General features: G+C 33.1%; 2 protein-coding genes and 1 pseudogene across 5 annotated transcripts; 2 read left to right on the top strand and 1 right to left on the bottom strand.

The window, feature by feature from the left end:
- The first annotated feature begins 115 nt into the window (after window positions 1-115).
- LOC123194774 (pre-mRNA cleavage factor Im 25 kDa subunit 1-like) lies at window positions 116-3,355 on the top strand. Of its 3 annotated transcripts, XM_044608175.1 has the most exons (7): window positions 266-453; window positions 545-590; window positions 1,702-1,795; window positions 1,905-1,978; window positions 2,060-2,146; window positions 2,231-2,341; window positions 3,034-3,355. In XM_044608175.1, the coding sequence occupies exons 1-7, from the start codon at window positions 290-292 to the stop codon at window positions 3,091-3,093; spliced, it is 636 nt and encodes a 211-aa protein (XP_044464110.1). In that variant the 5' UTR covers window positions 266-289; the 3' UTR covers window positions 3,094-3,355. The 3 variants fall into 3 exon arrangements, with proteins under 3 accessions (XP_044464112.1, XP_044464110.1, XP_044464109.1); XM_044608177.1 differs by having other exon boundaries at window positions 116-375; window positions 2,231-3,355; XM_044608174.1 differs by having other exon boundaries at window positions 2,231-3,355.
- A 2,451-nt stretch (window positions 3,356-5,806) lies between these two features.
- LOC123194776 (mitogen-activated protein kinase kinase 2-like) lies at window positions 5,807-12,531 on the top strand. 2 transcript variants are annotated; one of them, XM_044608182.1, is made up of 9 exons: window positions 5,812-6,225; window positions 6,315-6,399; window positions 6,977-7,111; window positions 9,891-10,115; window positions 10,210-10,392; window positions 10,524-10,741; window positions 11,346-11,391; window positions 11,518-11,611; window positions 12,282-12,531. In XM_044608182.1, exons 1-8 carry the CDS (start codon window positions 6,134-6,136, stop codon window positions 11,605-11,607), a joined length of 1,074 nt encoding a protein of 357 aa, XP_044464117.1. In that variant the 5' UTR covers window positions 5,812-6,133; the 3' UTR covers window positions 11,608-11,611; window positions 12,282-12,531. The 2 variants fall into 2 exon arrangements, with proteins under 2 accessions (XP_044464116.1, XP_044464117.1); XM_044608181.1 differs by lacking the exon at window positions 11,518-11,611 and having other exon boundaries at window positions 5,807-6,225.
- A 241-nt stretch (window positions 12,532-12,772) lies between these two features.
- Window positions 12,773-15,545, bottom strand: LOC123194777 (annotated as a pseudogene).
- Between the last annotated feature and the right edge of the window lie 3,643 nt (window positions 15,546-19,188).

Genomic DNA, 19,188 nt, shown 5'->3' on the forward strand with positions numbered 1-19,188 from the left:
AACTAAGAAGTCAATTAAAGACCAATTTTTTAAGAAATAAGAATTGTCGTGACTGTGAGACCGAGCAATGCCTTGCCTTCCAGCCTGCCCAATTGATTAGTGGCTCCTCTTTTGAAACAAGCCCAGATGTAGCGGCCCATAAAGCAACTTCAACCCGGACCACTCTTCTGTTTTTTTCTCTCTCCTTCCAGCTCTTTCTGGAGAGCGCCTTCCACTCACACTTCACTACTTTTCTTCTCTATTTAAAATTAATTTCTCTCTGAGTGTCAGCGCAATTGAAGAAAAGAAGATGTCAGTTGTGGCAAACGGTGGCAGTCAAGACAATGGAACCGCCAGTGATCAGAGTTATGTTTTAGACATACATCCGCTCAGTAGGTACTACTTTGGGTCCAAAAAACCCATTCCTCTGAAAGACGAGACTGTACATGATCGTCTTCAGAGGATGAAATCCAAGTATTTTTTAATATTTTCCTTCTTCATTTCAGCTGTCTTTGTTTATTCTGGTTTACTATTTATAAATTCTGTTTCCTTTTTTTTTTTTTAGCTACGCCGCTCATGGCTTGAGAACTTGTGTAGAAGCAGTTATTCTGGTTATTTACTTCTCTCTTTCATCTTTCTTGTCATGTTATTATTATTTTAACCTTTTTTGTGAAGTGATAATCTTTTACTTTGTTTTGTCATGAATTGTTATTCTTGTTTCAGATTGGTGATCGCTAGTTTATAAGTATATAATCGTATGATAATTTGTATAGCAGTACCAGCTCCAAGTTATTGGAACTCTACTGAGAGATTTGATCTTGTTTTAGTCTAGGTAGTAATGCTAGAGCAATTGATTTTGACGTGAAGTATGCCTCTAGTACCAGTAACAATTTTCATAGGTGTCAAGTTTTGTCGAACCATTTATCTCATTTGAGTACAGAAAAAAAAAAAGTTATAATAAATGCACGCAAGATGCTTTTCGAATTTTCAGTAACTTGAAGACAGAGATATATTTTTTGAAACTAACACCATTGTATTGTTAACTCAACATATGAGGTCAAGGCACAAGGATTTGCAAATCTTCCCTAGCTTTGTCTTCACTCTTGATATGGGGGCTAGGCGTCTGTTCTACCTCAAATTCAATTCCCACCTTGAATGGGCAATTTTTACGTCTATATTCAGATATGAGGCTTGTACAGGATGATTTCTCCAATAAGTAGACTGGTTCAGCAGGGGGTTGAGTGGGGGTTTTGCTAATTTATCAAGTACAGAGGGACAAATTGATTTTATTGGTTTCTGCTTTTAAGTTAAGTGAGGTAGATGTGGTTGTAGATTTTGCAAGCGTATAACGTAGGTTTCCTAACTATGAGATTGTTTTGATGTTGACTGTTAACTTGACTTTTATTTCCTCCCTTTCCTACCCCTACTATTTTCTCGTTATCCTACAAATAGTATTTATGTATTGGTTTTAATTTTTGTTATTTAACTTTCATTGCCCCTGGAAAATTGAGGGCACAGATGGACAACTTGCTTTATATGATATTTTTAAGGATAAATCTTTTCCAGATTATTGTTTTTGTGATCATGAATATATTATCGGTAAAAGTTTGCATCATATTCCCCCATTTAATAAGATATTATTGTCTACATCCTCTTCCTATAGAAAAATTAAAATCCTTAGTTATACTACTTTATTGAAAGGATCCAACTTTGTTAAATCAGGTTGAATTGTTCAAACACCCGCATTTATTGCTGCTGGAAGTAAGAAATTCCATCTTCAAGCTTCCTGGTGGTCGCTTAAGACCAGGTGAATCAGGTAAATAATCATTTAGACATTTGTGTCAAGCTGTCCTAACCTTGAAAATTTTAAGGTTGATGATTTCTTTTCTTAAGTGTTCACTAAACTATGAGTTTGGAATTTTCAGACATTTATGGATTGAAACGTAAGCTAACGAGGAAACTTTCTCTTAATGAAGATGGCAACGAAATAGATTGGGAGGTATAACTAATATCTTTTACATGCTTACACTGCTTCATTCTCATTGCATCATGTTAAGAATAAATTGATGTCATTCTTTAGGTGGGGGAATGCCTTGGTATGTGGTGGAAGCCTGATTTTGAAACATTGCTCTTTCCATACTTGCCTCCTAATGTAAAATGGCCAAAGGTAGGTTGTACACAGAGAAGCTATACATTGTGGGATTGTGGTGGTATATTGGCCTAAGTTCTTGTTTGTCTTTGTCTTTCTTAGGAGCGCACAAAGCTCTTTCTTGTGAAGCTACCAGTGAGCCAAAGGTTCATTATACCAAAAAGCCTGAAATTGCTTGCAGTTCCATTTTGCCAAATTCATGAAAATCACAAGGTAGAGACCCTTTTTATGATAGGTAATTTTGATGGATACATGGGTGGCCTATTGAGATTAAATAAGACAATTGTGTTTTTCTGAGTAAGATCTGAGGTCTATTAAAAGTATTTTTCAATAATTAGTTATTATAATAACAAAAACAGCAAAAGAAGAAACACTAAAATATTCACAACTGCACTCATTTAATTCCATTAATTAATAAAACATTTGAAATCAGGGGATTTGGTCATTTTGATATTTTCATGTTTGTGTAATCAAAATATAGTATCAAAGTTTGACATTTTCTTATTTGGGCTTTAGTTTCAAAGGGGATTATAGACTCTTCTTTTTATTTTTATGATTTTTAAATTGGAGGGATTTTGGGCTAACATTTTATAGTTTGTTTTCCTTGGGTCCAGAAAGCCAATATTATCTTCGGCAGAGCTTTTGTGGCTGTCTTGTAGATTTATTCCCCTCTTGTATTTTTGATACCTTCTTAGATTTGTAGTCCATTCATGTTCCTATTCCATTTTTCTTAATTTAACAATTTCTTTAAATTTTTTATTTTAAAAAAAGAGAAGAAAAATCTGCTCTTAAATGCCAGCAATGATGCTCTGAGGTTCTGAATTTCCTTGGACACCCAATTATATACTTTTCTGAGGATGCTTATGCAGGTAGATTTTATACTTCTTCATTGTTGTATTTTGTAGACATATGGACCAGTAATATCAAGTGTATCGAAATTCTCATTCAACATTATTGACTCTTAAATTAGGTCTACAGATAATAGTAGTTTGATGTGTATTTGGAAATGTTCTTTAGAGCTTCTAATTTTTTGTGAAGTATGAGAGAGAGACACTTGTATATATGGTATAGTGTTTTACGGTTGATCGGCAATGAGTCAATATATGTTATTTGTTATTCCTAACCCCTCAGAAATCACTATGCTTCATATGGTGTTTTAGATGTTGGGTAATAGCTGAAAACTCTTTTTGTATTGAGATGTTACTATCTCGAGAATATTTTGGTGAAGGAGTAACGTTGTCTCTTTAAAGAGAAATATTACATAACGTTGTCTTTTATTTTTTGTATATTATCCAATTACTAATTATTAATTTAGTTTGTACAGATAAATTAATAAAGTTTATTTATATATATAATTTTATTTCTCTTTTAATTGCCAATGGATTGTCTTTGGAAAAATGTATCGTCATATTTATTGCCAATTGTAATCATATTTATATTAATAACACGAGGATTCTTCATCAAATTTCTTTTATTTTGAGTAAATTAGATTAGTGCTCTTAAAATTGTGGAACGGGGATTAGTGTGTGTTAATTATATATGTTAGTTATTCTAAAAATGTATGTAATTTCAATATTTTTGACCTAGGTTACAAGTAATATTATTGGGATTCTTACTATTAAAGAAATCTATCATAAGATAATGATACATTTTATGTGCCAAGATTGTTTGTTGATAAGCTGATGCAACAAATGGATGCATGGTGATAGATGTGTCTACCAAACTGATCCATTAAGAGAATTTTATATAGATGATTGTTTAAGTGGTTATGAAACACATCATTTAATAAATGGTAATATATGTGATTTTTCGATTTAAAGTTATCAAATGGTTTTATACAATTATTGATATAGTTTGAGATTAATTTGACGTAATTTTAAAAAAAAAATATTATCAAAACAGTTGTGATCGGTTATATTAAAAGATGTATAAAATTTATGGTTGATCAATAGAAAAATTTATCATTTTTGGGTTTAAGAGTAGGTATCTTTATTAAGACTATTGAAGTATATCAATAATCACTCAAATATGTAGACATAATAAGAATGAGTTGTTCTCTAATATAATATTATTTGGTTATTAACATAAATATCAATTAATATATATTGAGAGTTTTCTAAAATAAACACTAATTTTGTGCTTTCAGTTTTAATGAAAGATGGATTAACAAAATGATTGAACTGCATGATAATAATTGTATTGTTAATAGGTAAATATCTATCATTGGCACTTTCTTATTTGGTGGGTCATAATATCATATCAGAGAGAAATCTTAATTTGAATTGAATAATTGATATATCGTAGACTTCTCGCAAATTTGTTCATTGAAGAATATATAAGTCACCCATGAAAGGGATAGATCACATGAACCTGGAGCTCTCGGACAGTACTAAGGGAACTGCTCCGGAATTATAAGAAGATACAGTAAGACGGTCAACACCGAGTGTGGAAACGAAACACGTTGCCTGACCTCAGACCTCTTTCTATTTGCTTGCTGTTTATTATTTTTTCGAGGAAGAGTACCTTTTGACCGCCGGAATTATAAGAAGATACAGTAAGACGATCAACACCGAGTGTGGAAACGAAACACGTTGCCTGACCTCAGACCTCAGACCTCAGACCTCTTCCTGTTTGCTTGCTGTTTATTATTATTTTTTTTTAAGGAAGATTAACAAAATTTATTTAGCGTCCACAAGTTGTGAAGACCATATTTAATGTCGAAGCAGCTCATTATCATTTTAAACACGGCCAAAGGATTTTTTTTTTTTTAATTTCAAATTTTAGTTTACCCTTAAAAGTATATTTATAATAATTTAAAAATTTAAACACTCTATCATAAATTAATTTTTGTTAAATTTTTTATTTAAAAAAATAAAATTATTATTTTATTATTAAATCTTAAAGTCTAAAAAATTTATATCATTTTTTTCGTTTAGTTTAAAAAACTAAAAATTTTCTTCTAAAATTAAGTTTTAAAAAGTGATCATTTCTCCCTTAGGATTTTTTCACATGTTTCACCCATTAGATTATCTCCGACTACCTTCTTTAGCCAAGGTTCTCTCCCTTCGAGTGTTCTCTCCTTTCAAGCACAGACTCGATGCTCTCTCTCCCAGAAGATAGGTGTCTCTCTTGATGAAGACGTCTAAATCGGTGTTCATTTGAATACCTCCAAATCAATGTTCATTTTTGTGTAAATGCATTCAAACCTGTGTTCATACCCATATTTTTACACCATGAAGATCGTTTGATTTGTGTTCAGAGAAACTCATTCAAATAAATGTTCGTTCCTATTTTTGTTGAAAGAGACGTCAATCTTTTGGAAGAGAGAACATTAGGTTTGCATCGAAAAGGAGAAAATGATGGGAGAGAGATAACTCGAGTTAAAGAAGGTGGTTGAAGACAACTTGGTGGTAAAAAAATATAGAAAAACCTAGGAAAAAATTGTCATCTTTTAGAACTTTATCCTAATAAAAAATTATTAATTTTTTAAACAAAAAAAAATGATATAAAATTTTGGAGTTTAATAGTAAAATGATAATTTTACCATTGTTTCTAATAAAAAATTTTAAGAAAAGTTAATTCATCCCTCCATATATTGGTGTTTGAGTTGTGAACTGTTGTGGGTGGGCTCAAAGATTGTGCTAAAATTGGGGGGAAACTAGTAGTTTGGCCTTTAAACACCAATGGCACCTTTTCTTAAAGCAGCGGACGACTGTCAAAACTGCGAGTCAAAAGCAACGGAGGTAGGTAAATACTAATGTGAACTGAAAGAAATGGCGCGGGTTAACTACGGAAAAGTCTCATCTTCTTCCTGGACCGTCGTATCGGTCATGGTGTGACTGGTTTTCATTCTTAACCAACCAAAAGCAACACACTTGTGTTAGTCTAACCACATTTCACGCTTTCACTTGACCTTTTATTTCTGCAACCCGTGAAGCTTTTTATTTTTGGGTCCAACACCGGTGCCATTCTGCTTCAATAAAACTCTCCGCTAAAAGCAAAAATATGAAGAAGGGAGGAGGCTTAAACGCTAATTTCAAGCTCAAGCTCGAGCTCGCCGTTCCTCCTCCTGATGAAGCCACCTTCGCTGCCTTCCTGTATTTCGCTTTAATTCTCTTTGTATACAGATTTTTTTGATTAATAATTTATGTGTTCCGCTGATTTTATTCATGAATTTCTTTTATAGAACGAGAAGCGGTACGTTTGTGGACGGAGATCTGCTCGTTAACAAAGATGGAGTTCGGATTGTCTCTCAAAGTCAAAGTGAAGCTGTAAGTTATTTCTAATTAATTTCATAATTAAATTATCATTTATTGAAAGAAAAATGAATTTTCTTTTGTTCTTTAATGGCTTCTTGATTTAATCCTCTGCTGTGCGTGGTTTTCAATCGTGATATTCCGTGTGTATGTACTGATAGTTTGTAGCTACTAATATGTTAGCAGTTGATGATCTGTTTCTTAATAGACTGGTTTCACTTTCAATGATTTTCAGCTTGCTTTTATCGACTTTTTCTATTTCATTCCCAGCCACTTAACATTTATTTTTCTATTTCAAATCTTAATTTTGCATACCTGATTCTATGATAAAAGCCTAAAGATGAGTTTACCTTATGCTTATGCTTAGTGTAAGAGCAATACTATGTGTATCTACTTTGTGTACACAAATATGTACACACTTATATTTGTCATCATATGATTTGGTGTTATTTTATCCTTAATTTAAAATCACCCAATCATATAATCACATATAACTGTGTATACATTTGTGTATCCAAAGTGAATACACATAATTTTACTGTTAACATAATTTATTATCTGATTAGTAATATGTGTTTGCCTCTGTGTTCAGCCACCACCTATTAAACCATCAGACAACCAGTTGAATTTGGAAGATATGGACTATATTAAAGTTATTGGAAAGGGGAATGGTGGAATTGTGCAACTGGTGCAACACAAGTGGACTGGACAATTTTTTGCATTAAAGGTATTATGTCATATACACTTGCTCTTTTTGCACATTATTTACTCACTAACTCTTTTTCTAATCATATATTATCTTCATTTGTTATGTATTTTAATGAAAATCTTTTCTTGTTAAAAAGTAGCTCAACATGACGTTAATGATTGTTGGTTAGTGGTTTCAAATGATGGATTTGGGTGGATTTTCTCTTACGATAAATGTGACAAATACATTATGATTCTGGTTTCCTTCGAATGCAGTGGGTGTCAATATCGGTTTCATATAATTGCAAGTAGTTGCAATGAATATTGATGTTCATTTAGTAAAATGATAGCTTGCTACAAATTTCAGAATTTAATTAACAAACTTTAGAAGCTTTAAGTTGGTTTATATAATCTAAATAGGATTTTTGATCAATTGCGGTGTGCACTGAAAATGGTTTGGATGTTACACGTTCAGTGGTGGCTCCTCTAGGTTTCTTGACTTTTTCTACAAATTTGAACCAAACCTAGGACAACCCCTATATTGCACTCACAGAGCACCAAGGGCAGCAATAGACACTGAGAAGCCAAAGGATGACAATAATAATAAAATGATGAAGGGTGAAAACTGCTTTGGCAGAAGACTCTCTGCGTGTATGTATCTCTCATACATGACTAGGGTGAAAAAATTGTTTATATAACACTTATTCATCCCTATTCAAAGCCAATGCTTGTTTGGGTTTGCTAGTATTGGACTTGGTGAACTCAACAACTTACCCAAGTCTAATAACGGGCCACTTCATAGGCCGACATATGAAGTATTAAACCTCACTTAAACCATGATAGAATAAGTCTCAAATCTAACATAAAAGGTTGGACCTAAACCGGCCACGGATAGAGGTCAAATCACCGCTTTTAGAAAACTCAATGAATCCTAATTGCACTAGAATTATCAAGAGTCCTAGCTCAACATGGACTTTTAAAGTGATAATGTAATTAGAGCTCTCAAGTATTCTAATGATATTGCGGAACTTCTCGAAGTTTTGATAATATCTTGGCTCCTTAGAAACCAATGACAATCCATTTTAAATGTATATAGTAAAACCAAAACTTCTTACATGTTGGGAATCAACCTTTTTGTGTGTGACACATAGGTTTTTTGTCATGTTTGCAATGAATAGAATTCTGACTAATCTACAATCAATCATCTCTCAAATCACAAACCAAAATTAACCTCTAATAAGACATCATGGCTATCTAATTGACAAAAAGTCAGTGAAAGACATAAACCTATCACCAATACAATTACTGTAGAATCAAATCATTTCATTATTTAAAATCTAATCAAAGCTAAGACATACAAATAATATATACGTCAGAACAACCCTTAATTTATAAGTATTTGATTACTGGATCAATGACCTAGTAGAATTGGATTGAGCAACAATTCAATCCCATTATGACCATATATTTTAGTTGCTGTTGTCATAAATCAAATTGTGCATTGAGATATTTTTTCTTGTACCCAAAAGTGATGAATCATTTATTGATCTAAATATATTGTTTTAATGCACTTCTTAAATAGCTAAAAATTATTGTTCTAATAGTTGTAAATTAAGGGCCACGCTCAGTAGCAATGTAGCATCAAACTACACAATTGGTATACAAAGTATTATGATAATCTCAAGTCTAAGGATCATATGCACCATTATCTATTAAATGATTTGTTCTATAAACATTGGAGTGATCATTTATATGAAATTCTTTAATGGGTCATTCTAGTGAGTTTGTTCACTACAAGCACTCATGTTTTATACCAGAATGTCAACAAACAACCTTAAAATGTGAGATATGTCAAAACTTTTCAATAAAGTTATGCAACACTATGATAGTTTATCTACATTACCAGTGCTCTTGATCATGATACAACTATGACTACAAATCTTTCTAAAATAGTCACTTAATGTGCTTATAGATTCCTCAGCATCAAGATACACTTGATCACCTCGTCATGGTTTTACCATTTTAAGAATATTTATCTCTAACATAAATAACTATGCAAATATTATGAAGAATTGTCATTTTGTTGATATTAAAACATATGATACATTAATAGTTTACATAGCCAAAATGATTGACCATAGAGCACCTATTCTAACATGCACCAAAGGTTTCAAAAAATGTTTTTATTCTTTATTCTAATGAAAATGATGACTGAATGGAGATTCATTTAGATAAATATTGCACCATGGTTTTTGGCCTAACCAGTTTTCTATATGGTTTCCTTCATTGCTGTGTGGGGTACTGTCTCTTAAAGCTGTCTAATTTTTTTCAAATATTTGCTTGCAGTAAGCTAGAGTCCTGCATTCCCTTATAAGAGGGGTAAGGTGGATGATACCTTTATCTAAGCCTCTTGGATACCTTACACTGCCCATATGCTTTTATCTGTCTGTTTTTTTGCAGGCTTTGGTCCCCAAATGTGCACTAGAAATTTTGTGAAAAATGGTCAAACTGAATTTTGGTTTGTAAGATATATTTCAAGAATAATTCAATCTATCCTCTTTGTTTAATTGATAAAAACCAATTAACTTTTTTTGTATTTAAATGCCTTAAATTTCTCAAAATTTTATGTGGTTTTCTTGTCAGCCTTCCTTTAGACCTGCTTGGTAGGCTAGATGCATCTGTTTGCCGCACCATCTTCCAATTGATTCTTGAGCCTATGATGAATATCTATTTGAATTCAAATTTACATGTCATGATATCATTGACAGCTATATTGTTTCTAGTCAATCTTTTAACTTATGAAATATTCTCCCTTTTAGGTTATTCAAATGAATATTGAGGAGTCTGTACGGAAACAGATTGCACAAGAATTGAAAATTAATCAATTTTCACAGTGTCCATATGTTGTGGTGTGTTACCAATCTTTCTACATTAATGGCGTCATTTCAATCATTTTGGAGTATATGGATGGTGGATCTCTAGCAGATTTTCTGAAAAGTGTTAAATCAATTCCAGAGCCATATCTAGCTGCCATCTGTAAGCAGGTGGAAAACTCATGAATTTTGTTAGTTACAGGTATATAGCCCAATTGCTTTGGTGTGAAAGATTTTTCCCTTTTCCTTTTTCTGATCAATGCAGGTGCTAAGGGGTTTGTTATATCTTCATCATGAAAAACACATAATCCACAGGGATTTGAAGCCTTCTAATTTGTTGATAAACCATAGAGGGGATGTCAAGGTTACTGATTTTGGTGTGAGTGCAATAATGGCACGCACATCCGAAGAGGCCAATAGTTTTGTTGGCACATACAACTACATGTCTGTGAGTGACTGGTGCTATGTTTTTAGCTTGTTGTTTGATGTTTTCTTAGTTCCTTTTGGCTTCTATGACGCACCCCTATTCTTGTGATTGAAATTTATTAGTTGTTACTTTTCACTTGTGTTTTCATATAGCCTGAGAGGATTAGTGGGGGCAAATATGGGTATAAAAGTGATATTTGGAGCTTGGGATTAGTATTGCTTGAGTGTGCAACCGGTCAATTCCCATACTCTCCACAACAGGAAGGATGGACTAATTTTTATGAGCTTATGGAAGCCATTGTTGACCAACCAGCACCTTGTGCACCTTCTGATCAATATTCTCCAGAGTTTTGCTCATTTATTTCTGCATGGTAAAATTTAAGTTAATTGGTCTCAAAACCCTTAAGACTTACTATTTATGAACTATTACCTATATTATTAACAATATTGAGTAACCTATCTGAAGCTTTTGAAGACTCTAGGAAAAGGCTCCGTAACTGTAGTATGTTTATTCTTATATGTCCTTTCATGTGTATGAATGAATTCAAATAATTTATTTGTTCCATGGATATATTCAAACAGAAAGACATAGGTGATTACAAATACACAAAACATATTTAATTTTAATTAATAGAACAAGATTTTTTCCAGGATTTGAACATATAACTATTTGGTCTAATAAACTCTGATATGATGTTGAATGATTTTAATAAGAGAAAAAATTGTAAGAAAGACTCTGATAATTGTCTATAAACTCTTGGAATGATTAGTGAACTCCTGGTTCTTCAAGTTTTCATCATAAGCAATTTTATCAGCGGCTTTGTCAAGCCCTAGTTTCTTTCTAAATTCTAAAATCTATTACTTTCAAAGTTGTCTTTGATTGATTTGTGTTTATTATTCACTTGTATATCATCCAACTTAATTGACATTGTGAGGCTACTAATTCCTAACTTGGGGCTCTGTTGTCTATTTCAGTGTACAAAAGGAACCAAGAGACAGACTGTCAACTAGGAAACTTTTGGTATGTGAACAGTGTCTTCCTTTGTCCGTCTACCATCCAAGTACAACTGTTCTGTAGAGTATGCACTGAAGAGATGTTTTTAAATTTTACTGTGCTTTTGTTTTTTCTTTCAACTATGAAACCCAGGCACATCCTTTTGTGAGCATGTATGACGACCTGCACATAGATCTGTCCTCTTACTTCGCAGGATCTCCACTTGCAACCGATCAAAACTAGGGTGGTATGTCTAATGTTTAGATACACGACCTACAGAAAATGAATTTCAATGCTTCTTTTAAGCTCTTAGTAAATAGTTTTTTCTTCTCCAACTTCCTGCTTTTTAATGAAGAATAACATCTATTTTCCCCATGGACATCTATTTTTTTTTCCTTTTAATTTTAACTGTGACACTTTATGTAAACTTTCAACCATTTGTAATTTTATTTTTCAAAGACCTTCTAACAATAAGTGTCTGATCTGATTCCTGAGCTGCATTGGATGCAATCAATAAGATGCAGTTCTCTCAGATCAGATAAGATTTTTAGACAATAATGCAATTTATAATATCAAAATTAAGTTTCACTTCATGATATGGGGTTTAACAATAAAATTATATGTACATATTTTGAGTACACAAATGATTTGTCATTATGTAATTAGAGTATTTTGAATCAAGTATAAAGTAATACTTCATCACATGATAATATATTATTTGTGTATCTATTTTATATATTCAAAATTTGTACATGTAGTATTACTCGTGGGGCTTAATGTAATCAAAAGATGGAATGATTCAAATGTGTGCATAGTTCTTTCTATTATAAGTTGTACTCCATTCACAGTGCTACTGAATATGCTCGGGCAACGACTACTTTCTGACTTATAGTTGCTGTCTTCTGCCCTTGTTTCAGGACATAATTGTTGAAGGAGTTCACAGTTTTGCAGACTATAGTTTGAGACCAAATGTTTTGGAAAATATAGTAAGAGCACACATTTTAAGTATAAAATTGGATACACAGGTGATTGGGTGAAATTTTCGCTTTAATTCAAAATCGCCAAACATCTAATTGTATACTTAAAAGTGTGTTAATAATTTTATTGATATTGTAAACCAAGGAATTTAGAAACCTGGGGAATGAATCGTAGATGTCTTTGCAGCTGGATCCTAATAATTGTCTGAGCATGACTTAACATTCCAGAAGAACCTTATTTCCCGAAGCTGTGGATTGCAGGGTCAGCTAACCAGGTTTTATGATGAAGAATAAATTGTTATAATTACACTGTTCGTTAAAATAATTTTGACGCACAGAATTAATGGTTAACAAAACGGATTGAATATTAAAATTTTTAAATAAAACTTTTAGATTTAAACTAGTAAAATTACTTTAAAAAAAAAAAATGCTGACCCCACAACAGAATTAATCATACAATGCTATTGCCCGTTCGAACAATTTTGGGCTGGACATCATGTAACTCAATGTCGGTACTAAGATTTTTTTTTGCTTTACCAGTTAGAAAAATGTTTCTGAAAAAAAAGAAAAGACCCTAGACTTTTATCCTGAACTTCCTTTGAGCTTTCAAGTCAACTAAAGTTACAGTGATATTGTCCTTGCTTCCCTTGTAGATGGCAAGCCTTGTAAGATAATCCGCCGCGGCTTGAGCGGCAAGATCGGGATCAGGATCAGGATCAGGATCAACTCCTTGACCACTCTCTCCAGACACGCCATCACCGTGCATTTTGTGTCAAAGGGGGATTTGCCTTCGCACAATTTCACAGGCTTCCTCATTTTTCATCACATTCCATAACCCATCACTGGCTAAACTAAGGCAATCATCTTCTTTTCCTCTATGAACAAACATCACGTCTGGATCTGGAATTATCCTTGGTTTCAAGTATTGGTCACCTGATCATGAATTTAGAATTAGAAACCGGCATATGTCAAGCCAAGTACTAGAATTTATAAACATAACAAATACAAACCTATGGATCTAGACATGGCGAGAACACTGAAAACACGAGACCCGGTCCACAGTATGACTTTGCCTCCGGCAGCTTCTATTCTTACCAACTCATTCTCTCGATCTGGCTATTAACATACAAGTTATAAGAGGTTGAAACAAACATGAATATTTCTGAGAAAATAGCAATGGGAAGCTAGGAAAAAAGGCCATTCATACTTTGTGGTCTGGTGACAAGGGCTGGAGCACTTTTCCACGACAAAGAACTGCTCTTAAATCGCCACAATTTGCTGCTATTATGTGGGTTGGTAATTATATGGCAACCACAGCAGTAGAACCAACAGTTTCAGGGGCAACTGGTTCATTAGCTTCTCCAATCAGACCATCAACTTTCAGAAAACAGTTAGTGAAGGCTTTCTTCCAAAGCTCATCAAAGTTGCCCCCAACACTTCCTTCACTCAATCTCACCTTTTCAGCCTCTATCTCCTCAGCCAAAGCCACATGGATGCGTTCACGGCAGTAATTTGCAACCTGCATGAAAGCAGCACTGAATATTTGTATTTCCTTTGAATATGGCAAAAACTTGAAGAGTATACAGGATTTAGATTGAAGCATACCTCACAGCCTCCATGCCCATCATAAACGGCAAAGAAATGGCCCGTTAAATGACCTCGAAAAATCAGATTCGTTAGCATCTGACTTTGAAATTCGCAAAAATCTTTGTACAACAGGATCAGTAAACCCCCAACGTGATAAATTCTCAGATTGAAATGATACTCTCTGGCTTCATGTTCTGCATATTTTCTTTTCCTTATGCACCCCATGACTCAATTCTCCATAGCCATGTCCATTATCTCTATCAACATCACTGGGCTGCAATGTGCCAGGTAAATTAGGTGTGATTTATTGTAGTATATCGCTAGTCAATCCTAAATTATTCGTACCTTGCCCTTTCACATGTGGGAGATCATGTTATTCGAACTCTAACCTTTCATAAGGAAAGTCTTTCTCTTCATCATTTAGGCCAACCCTTGGAGTCAACATCAATAGAAATTTGCTTAGCCTTCTACTCCACGTTATGGCTTGACTTTAACTTCACTATTGTCACCAATTTGTTCCTATCTAGTGTTACTGGTAAGTTTATCACAGAACCAGAATCCAAAGCTAAGCTGTTTGAATCGCTGACTACAGAATGAGAACCTGAATCATCAAATAAAGGGTCAACACCAAGAGAGATGGAATCATCTTCCTCTTTTTCATTTAACAATTTTTTTGCATTCCACTATGATTATTTCTCTTGTTATATCCAGTCATTCCACAAGATAACAAGCTAGAAGTGTCTGCTAAACACTTTAGCCCACTAATTTCCATTGCTGGCTTGTTAGAGAACATGTTACCAAGCCAACATGGACCGGCTGCCATCATCAATATAGCCTCCATTGGTTCTCTTCTACTTCCAAAGCCGTCCAAAATCATCTTCACTACTATTTCCATTGCAGGCACGCCCCTTTTTTCCTATCCACTCAATTTATTTGGTCTCAAACAATCAAAAATTTTGTCATTAACCCAAAAAAGAAATGATCACTAATATGCTTATGCAAATAACAGATTGCAAAAGACATTCATATAGCAATAACACAAGTTAACTTCTATATAAATCTTTGTGGCGATCAAAGAGTATAGATATAGATTAATCAAGAATCAATAAACCTTAGAAATGGATGCCTCTAGAATCTACAGAAACTTATATTAAATCCCATGTAACAAAGAAGAAGAAAGATCGATGAGACAAAATCCTCTTTTTCAACCAATAAACCATAAAGCGTTTAATGAGTATTAAATGTCGTATCTTCTGCATACCAAGATAGAAAAGCCCAGAGAAATATAACCAAGATGAAAAAGGAGTTGAAACAAAAATAGAAAAGCCCAGAAAAATATAACCAAATCGGGTTCCCTGGATTTGAAGCAAGATATCTCAACCTCTTGAAATATGGGTTCTTTCTCTCTCTTCAATCTCTCACAACTAAGAACTAACAAAAGTGAAAACCCAACAAAAAAAAAAGAAACACTGAGTCATCACCTAGCATACTCCTTCCATTTTCATTAGCTACAGAGATATCTTTCTTTAGACTTACGAAAACATTTTCAAAACGCGAACTCTTCAATAAATAAAAAGACGAACATGGAAGAATTCCTGAAAACAGTGGAAGCAGAAACGTGTAAATAGAAATATTACCGAATATTATTACCCAGGAAGATGGTAAGAGTGAAATGAGTCTGGGAAAACACACGTGTCCATTAAATTAAGAAAAGTGAAAATAAAAGAGAAAAGGGTTGGATTGGGAAGAAATGGTAGAGGTCGATGACCAAATAAAAAGATGACGTGCAAGGTAGAAAATAGAATTGAAAGAATGGTCAAAAGACTTCCCAGTCATCCTCTCAATTTTGTGAGAACTTAAATACCTATTGTCTTATTAAAACTTTTTATTAAAATATAAAATTATTATTTAATAAAAAATTTAAAAAATTAAAATTTTATTTCATTCTTTTTTTAATTTAAAACATTAATAATTTTTCCATTTAAGATTTAAAAAGTTATTTTTTCTTTAAAAATTTTTTTTTTTTCAATCACCTTTTATATTTCAATCGATAACTAATCTTTTTCATCCATCTTCCCGTTTTGATCTCTCGAGGGATATTATCCACAATCAAAGAAGCAGATAAAAATGATTTATCTTTATCTCTTCAAACAAATAAAAACAATTCATTTTCATTCATCCAGACAACACTCAAATGAAGAAACCATCCAAACAAAGATAAGTTCATTCAAACATCATTTAGACAGATAAAGATGAATTATTTTTGTTTGTTTGTTTCTTTAGCCACCAACGGTGCCTCGTAAATGATCGAAACGAAAAGATGGATAGAAATGATCGACTTTCGACCAAAACAAAGAAGGTGGTTAGAAAAGAAGAAAAAAAATCTTTAAAAAAAATATAGTTTTTTAAATTTTAGATATAAAGAAATTATTAACTTTTTTACACTAAAAGAATAAATAAAATAAAATTTTAATTTTTTAGATATTTTTATTAAATAATGATTTTATTTTTAATTCTAATAAATAATTTTAATAAAAAATAAATTTTAAAATTTTAAAAACTTAATGAATAAAAGTTTCGAAGGTGAGAATATTTTTTAATCTAAAAGAAAAGATAAAATCCTATGAGTTATATGAAAGGGAAACGGTAAATTAAATATAAAATAATTCTTTATTTTTTTTAAATTGTACATTGCTCAACAGGAAGAAGGACAAAGGCGTGGTAAAGGATGCATTGCACTTTAAAACTCTTTTATATTTATTTATTTAAATATAATCACAGCAACCTTGCGCCATATTCAACTCTCCAGGTATAACCACACAGCTACTTCCGACACTTTTCCATCCATTTTTTAGTTTGCCTTGGAAATTTTTCTAAGCATGAGCTAATATTAATCATATTTTAAATTTAATAGATCTTCTAGAACTACAGTCTAATGAGATGTTGGCAAGTTTATTCTGACCTTTAATGAGGAATTCAACACACCTATCGTCTAGCGGCTGTGGGCTAATTAGATTTTACCAAGTCTTTAATGGGTGGAAAGGTGATCAAGAGGAAGTCCTCTGATAACGGAGAACTCTTATTGGTTAGTTCCCATTTCGGAAATTCATTGAAAGTTGTCATACAATAAGAGTTTCATGAAAAGAACACCAGTCAAGATTAATCATCCGCTTACATATTCAAGTGTTTTTAACAAGGATTCAAAATGTTAAATTCAAACTAAACTAGTTCAAACATGATTATCTGTTTAGTCAAATCTGGAATGAACAAACAACTAATCATGTGAAAACTAACCATGTGAAAAGCCTATGATCTCATAATGGTTAGCTAATGAGAGGGAACCTAGGTCCCTCATAGTGTTTGTTGGGACAACATTGTGTGCTTACTAGCGGAGATGAGAGAGAATAATGTGAGGACTTGACAAACTCATATCAAATAACCATTGGGTGGGGACTTGGGTCCTTGATAGCATTGTCGAGGCAACATTATCAAGATATTTGCAATGTGATGCACATTTAGAGGACTTTGGATCCTCTCTTGGGAGCACCTTATTGAAGTCTTTGTTCGCGAAGAGGAGAGATCATCACATAAAATGCTTACAACCTTGTAACGTTTGACCGTTGGTTGGAGACCTAAGTCCCAGATCATGCTTTTAGGGTATTATTGTCCGTTCATCAAATCAAAACATTGATAATATTGGTTAGTCCTTCAATGACATTGTTGAAATATGCCTCCATGTTAGGGGCTATTGATTGTACCCTAATTGCTGGAGCAAGTTGGTTCTCAACGACTAATAAGAGTTGTTTTATAGGAGAAACACTATGAATAACTTCAATAGCTTGAACACTTAAAGTATTCTTTAATCTTCTTCCAAGAGAAGATAAGGGAATATGTTTGGATGAAATCAAAAAAGGCAAAATCGTATCAACCAGAAATTATGTGACCTTTTTTAATATGGGGGTGTCAACTCTGATACTCTTAAATGAGAAGATAAAGATTAGAAATAGAAATAGAAACTCACATGTAGGGAGGAAATCACCTAAGCAAAAACAGTTTAGTCATATTAGCCCCATCCTTTATGCTGAAATCCTGCACTTAAAGTTGAAAAAAAAACAAAAAAGCAATGGAAATAATGGTGGTTCACCAGAAAAAATAAATCTAATCTTGGAGATGTATTCTTGTTTGAACATGAACATCTCACTTTTCATTTTTAAATCAATTGTGCTATTAAGGAAAGAAAACCAGCAAATCCTTCAGATGCAGACAGAAATACCGAAGACGTGGGTTCTATATTTTACAAGGCTAGACCCATATGTGTATATAAAGTTGATTTAACAGATAAAAAGAACAATTTCACAAATAAAGTCTTCAATGAGCTACCAAATAAATATTGTCAATATTCTTTGAAGCTGAATACCCTTACCCTAGATTTGATATATCAGCCCCAAGGCCTTGGCTCAAGCAATGACTAGATTACAGTGGGTCCTAGGCTATTAAACTTCAAGGTGAAGCAACAGAGCTTCCTAGTAACACAAATTCCTGGCCGATACTAAGCTTGAGGTTTGAGGAATCAAGATGTCTCTAGGGGAGCTACAAAATTCCGAGATATAAGTACCCTAATAGAGTCTGGCCTATGCTTCCAGGCTTTAGGCATGCTCCTAAACTTCAGCTTCGGATAATTTTAGCAGACAGAAGGAAAAAATAAAGTAAATTTTTATAAAAACGCTAAACTGATAATACTACAAAAAAAAAATGTTGCGAATTCAACAGCAATTAGCTGTAAAAACAGAAGAAAGTAACAAAACAAGAGATGTACCTGTTTCAGCCAGATGAAGCCCAAATGCCAGTTAATTGGACTTTGTGAAGATGACAGCATAGCTCTAGATCACAAACTCTTGTCAAGAATAAGACAATCAGTGATGCCTGCAATTCTCCTGCAACCACCAAGCATTTCAACACCAAAACAGAAGAAAAATCAATAAATACTGAAATGATGATTCATCAGAAAGGCATATGGGAGATGCTGCAATATGACCTTGTAGTTGAAAAGAATGTAAGATCACAAATCACGCTGATCATCTGTTCCAATCTGCACTGGCCAAACATAAAGAAATAAGATCTGCAGCAAATGATTCGATTGAACTAAACAACTTATGAAAAACTTTACCAACAATAGCCTGAGAAATTTATCTATCATAAACAGACACAGCATCAAAAGTGATAAAAATCAAGGAGTTATTGAAATTGAGAATTAAATCTG

The sequence above is a fragment of the Mangifera indica genome, chromosome 13 (genome assembly GCF_011075055.1).
Source record: "Mangifera indica cultivar Alphonso chromosome 13, CATAS_Mindica_2.1, whole genome shotgun sequence".
Lineage (NCBI taxonomy): Eukaryota > Viridiplantae > Streptophyta > Magnoliopsida > Sapindales > Anacardiaceae > Mangifera > Mangifera indica.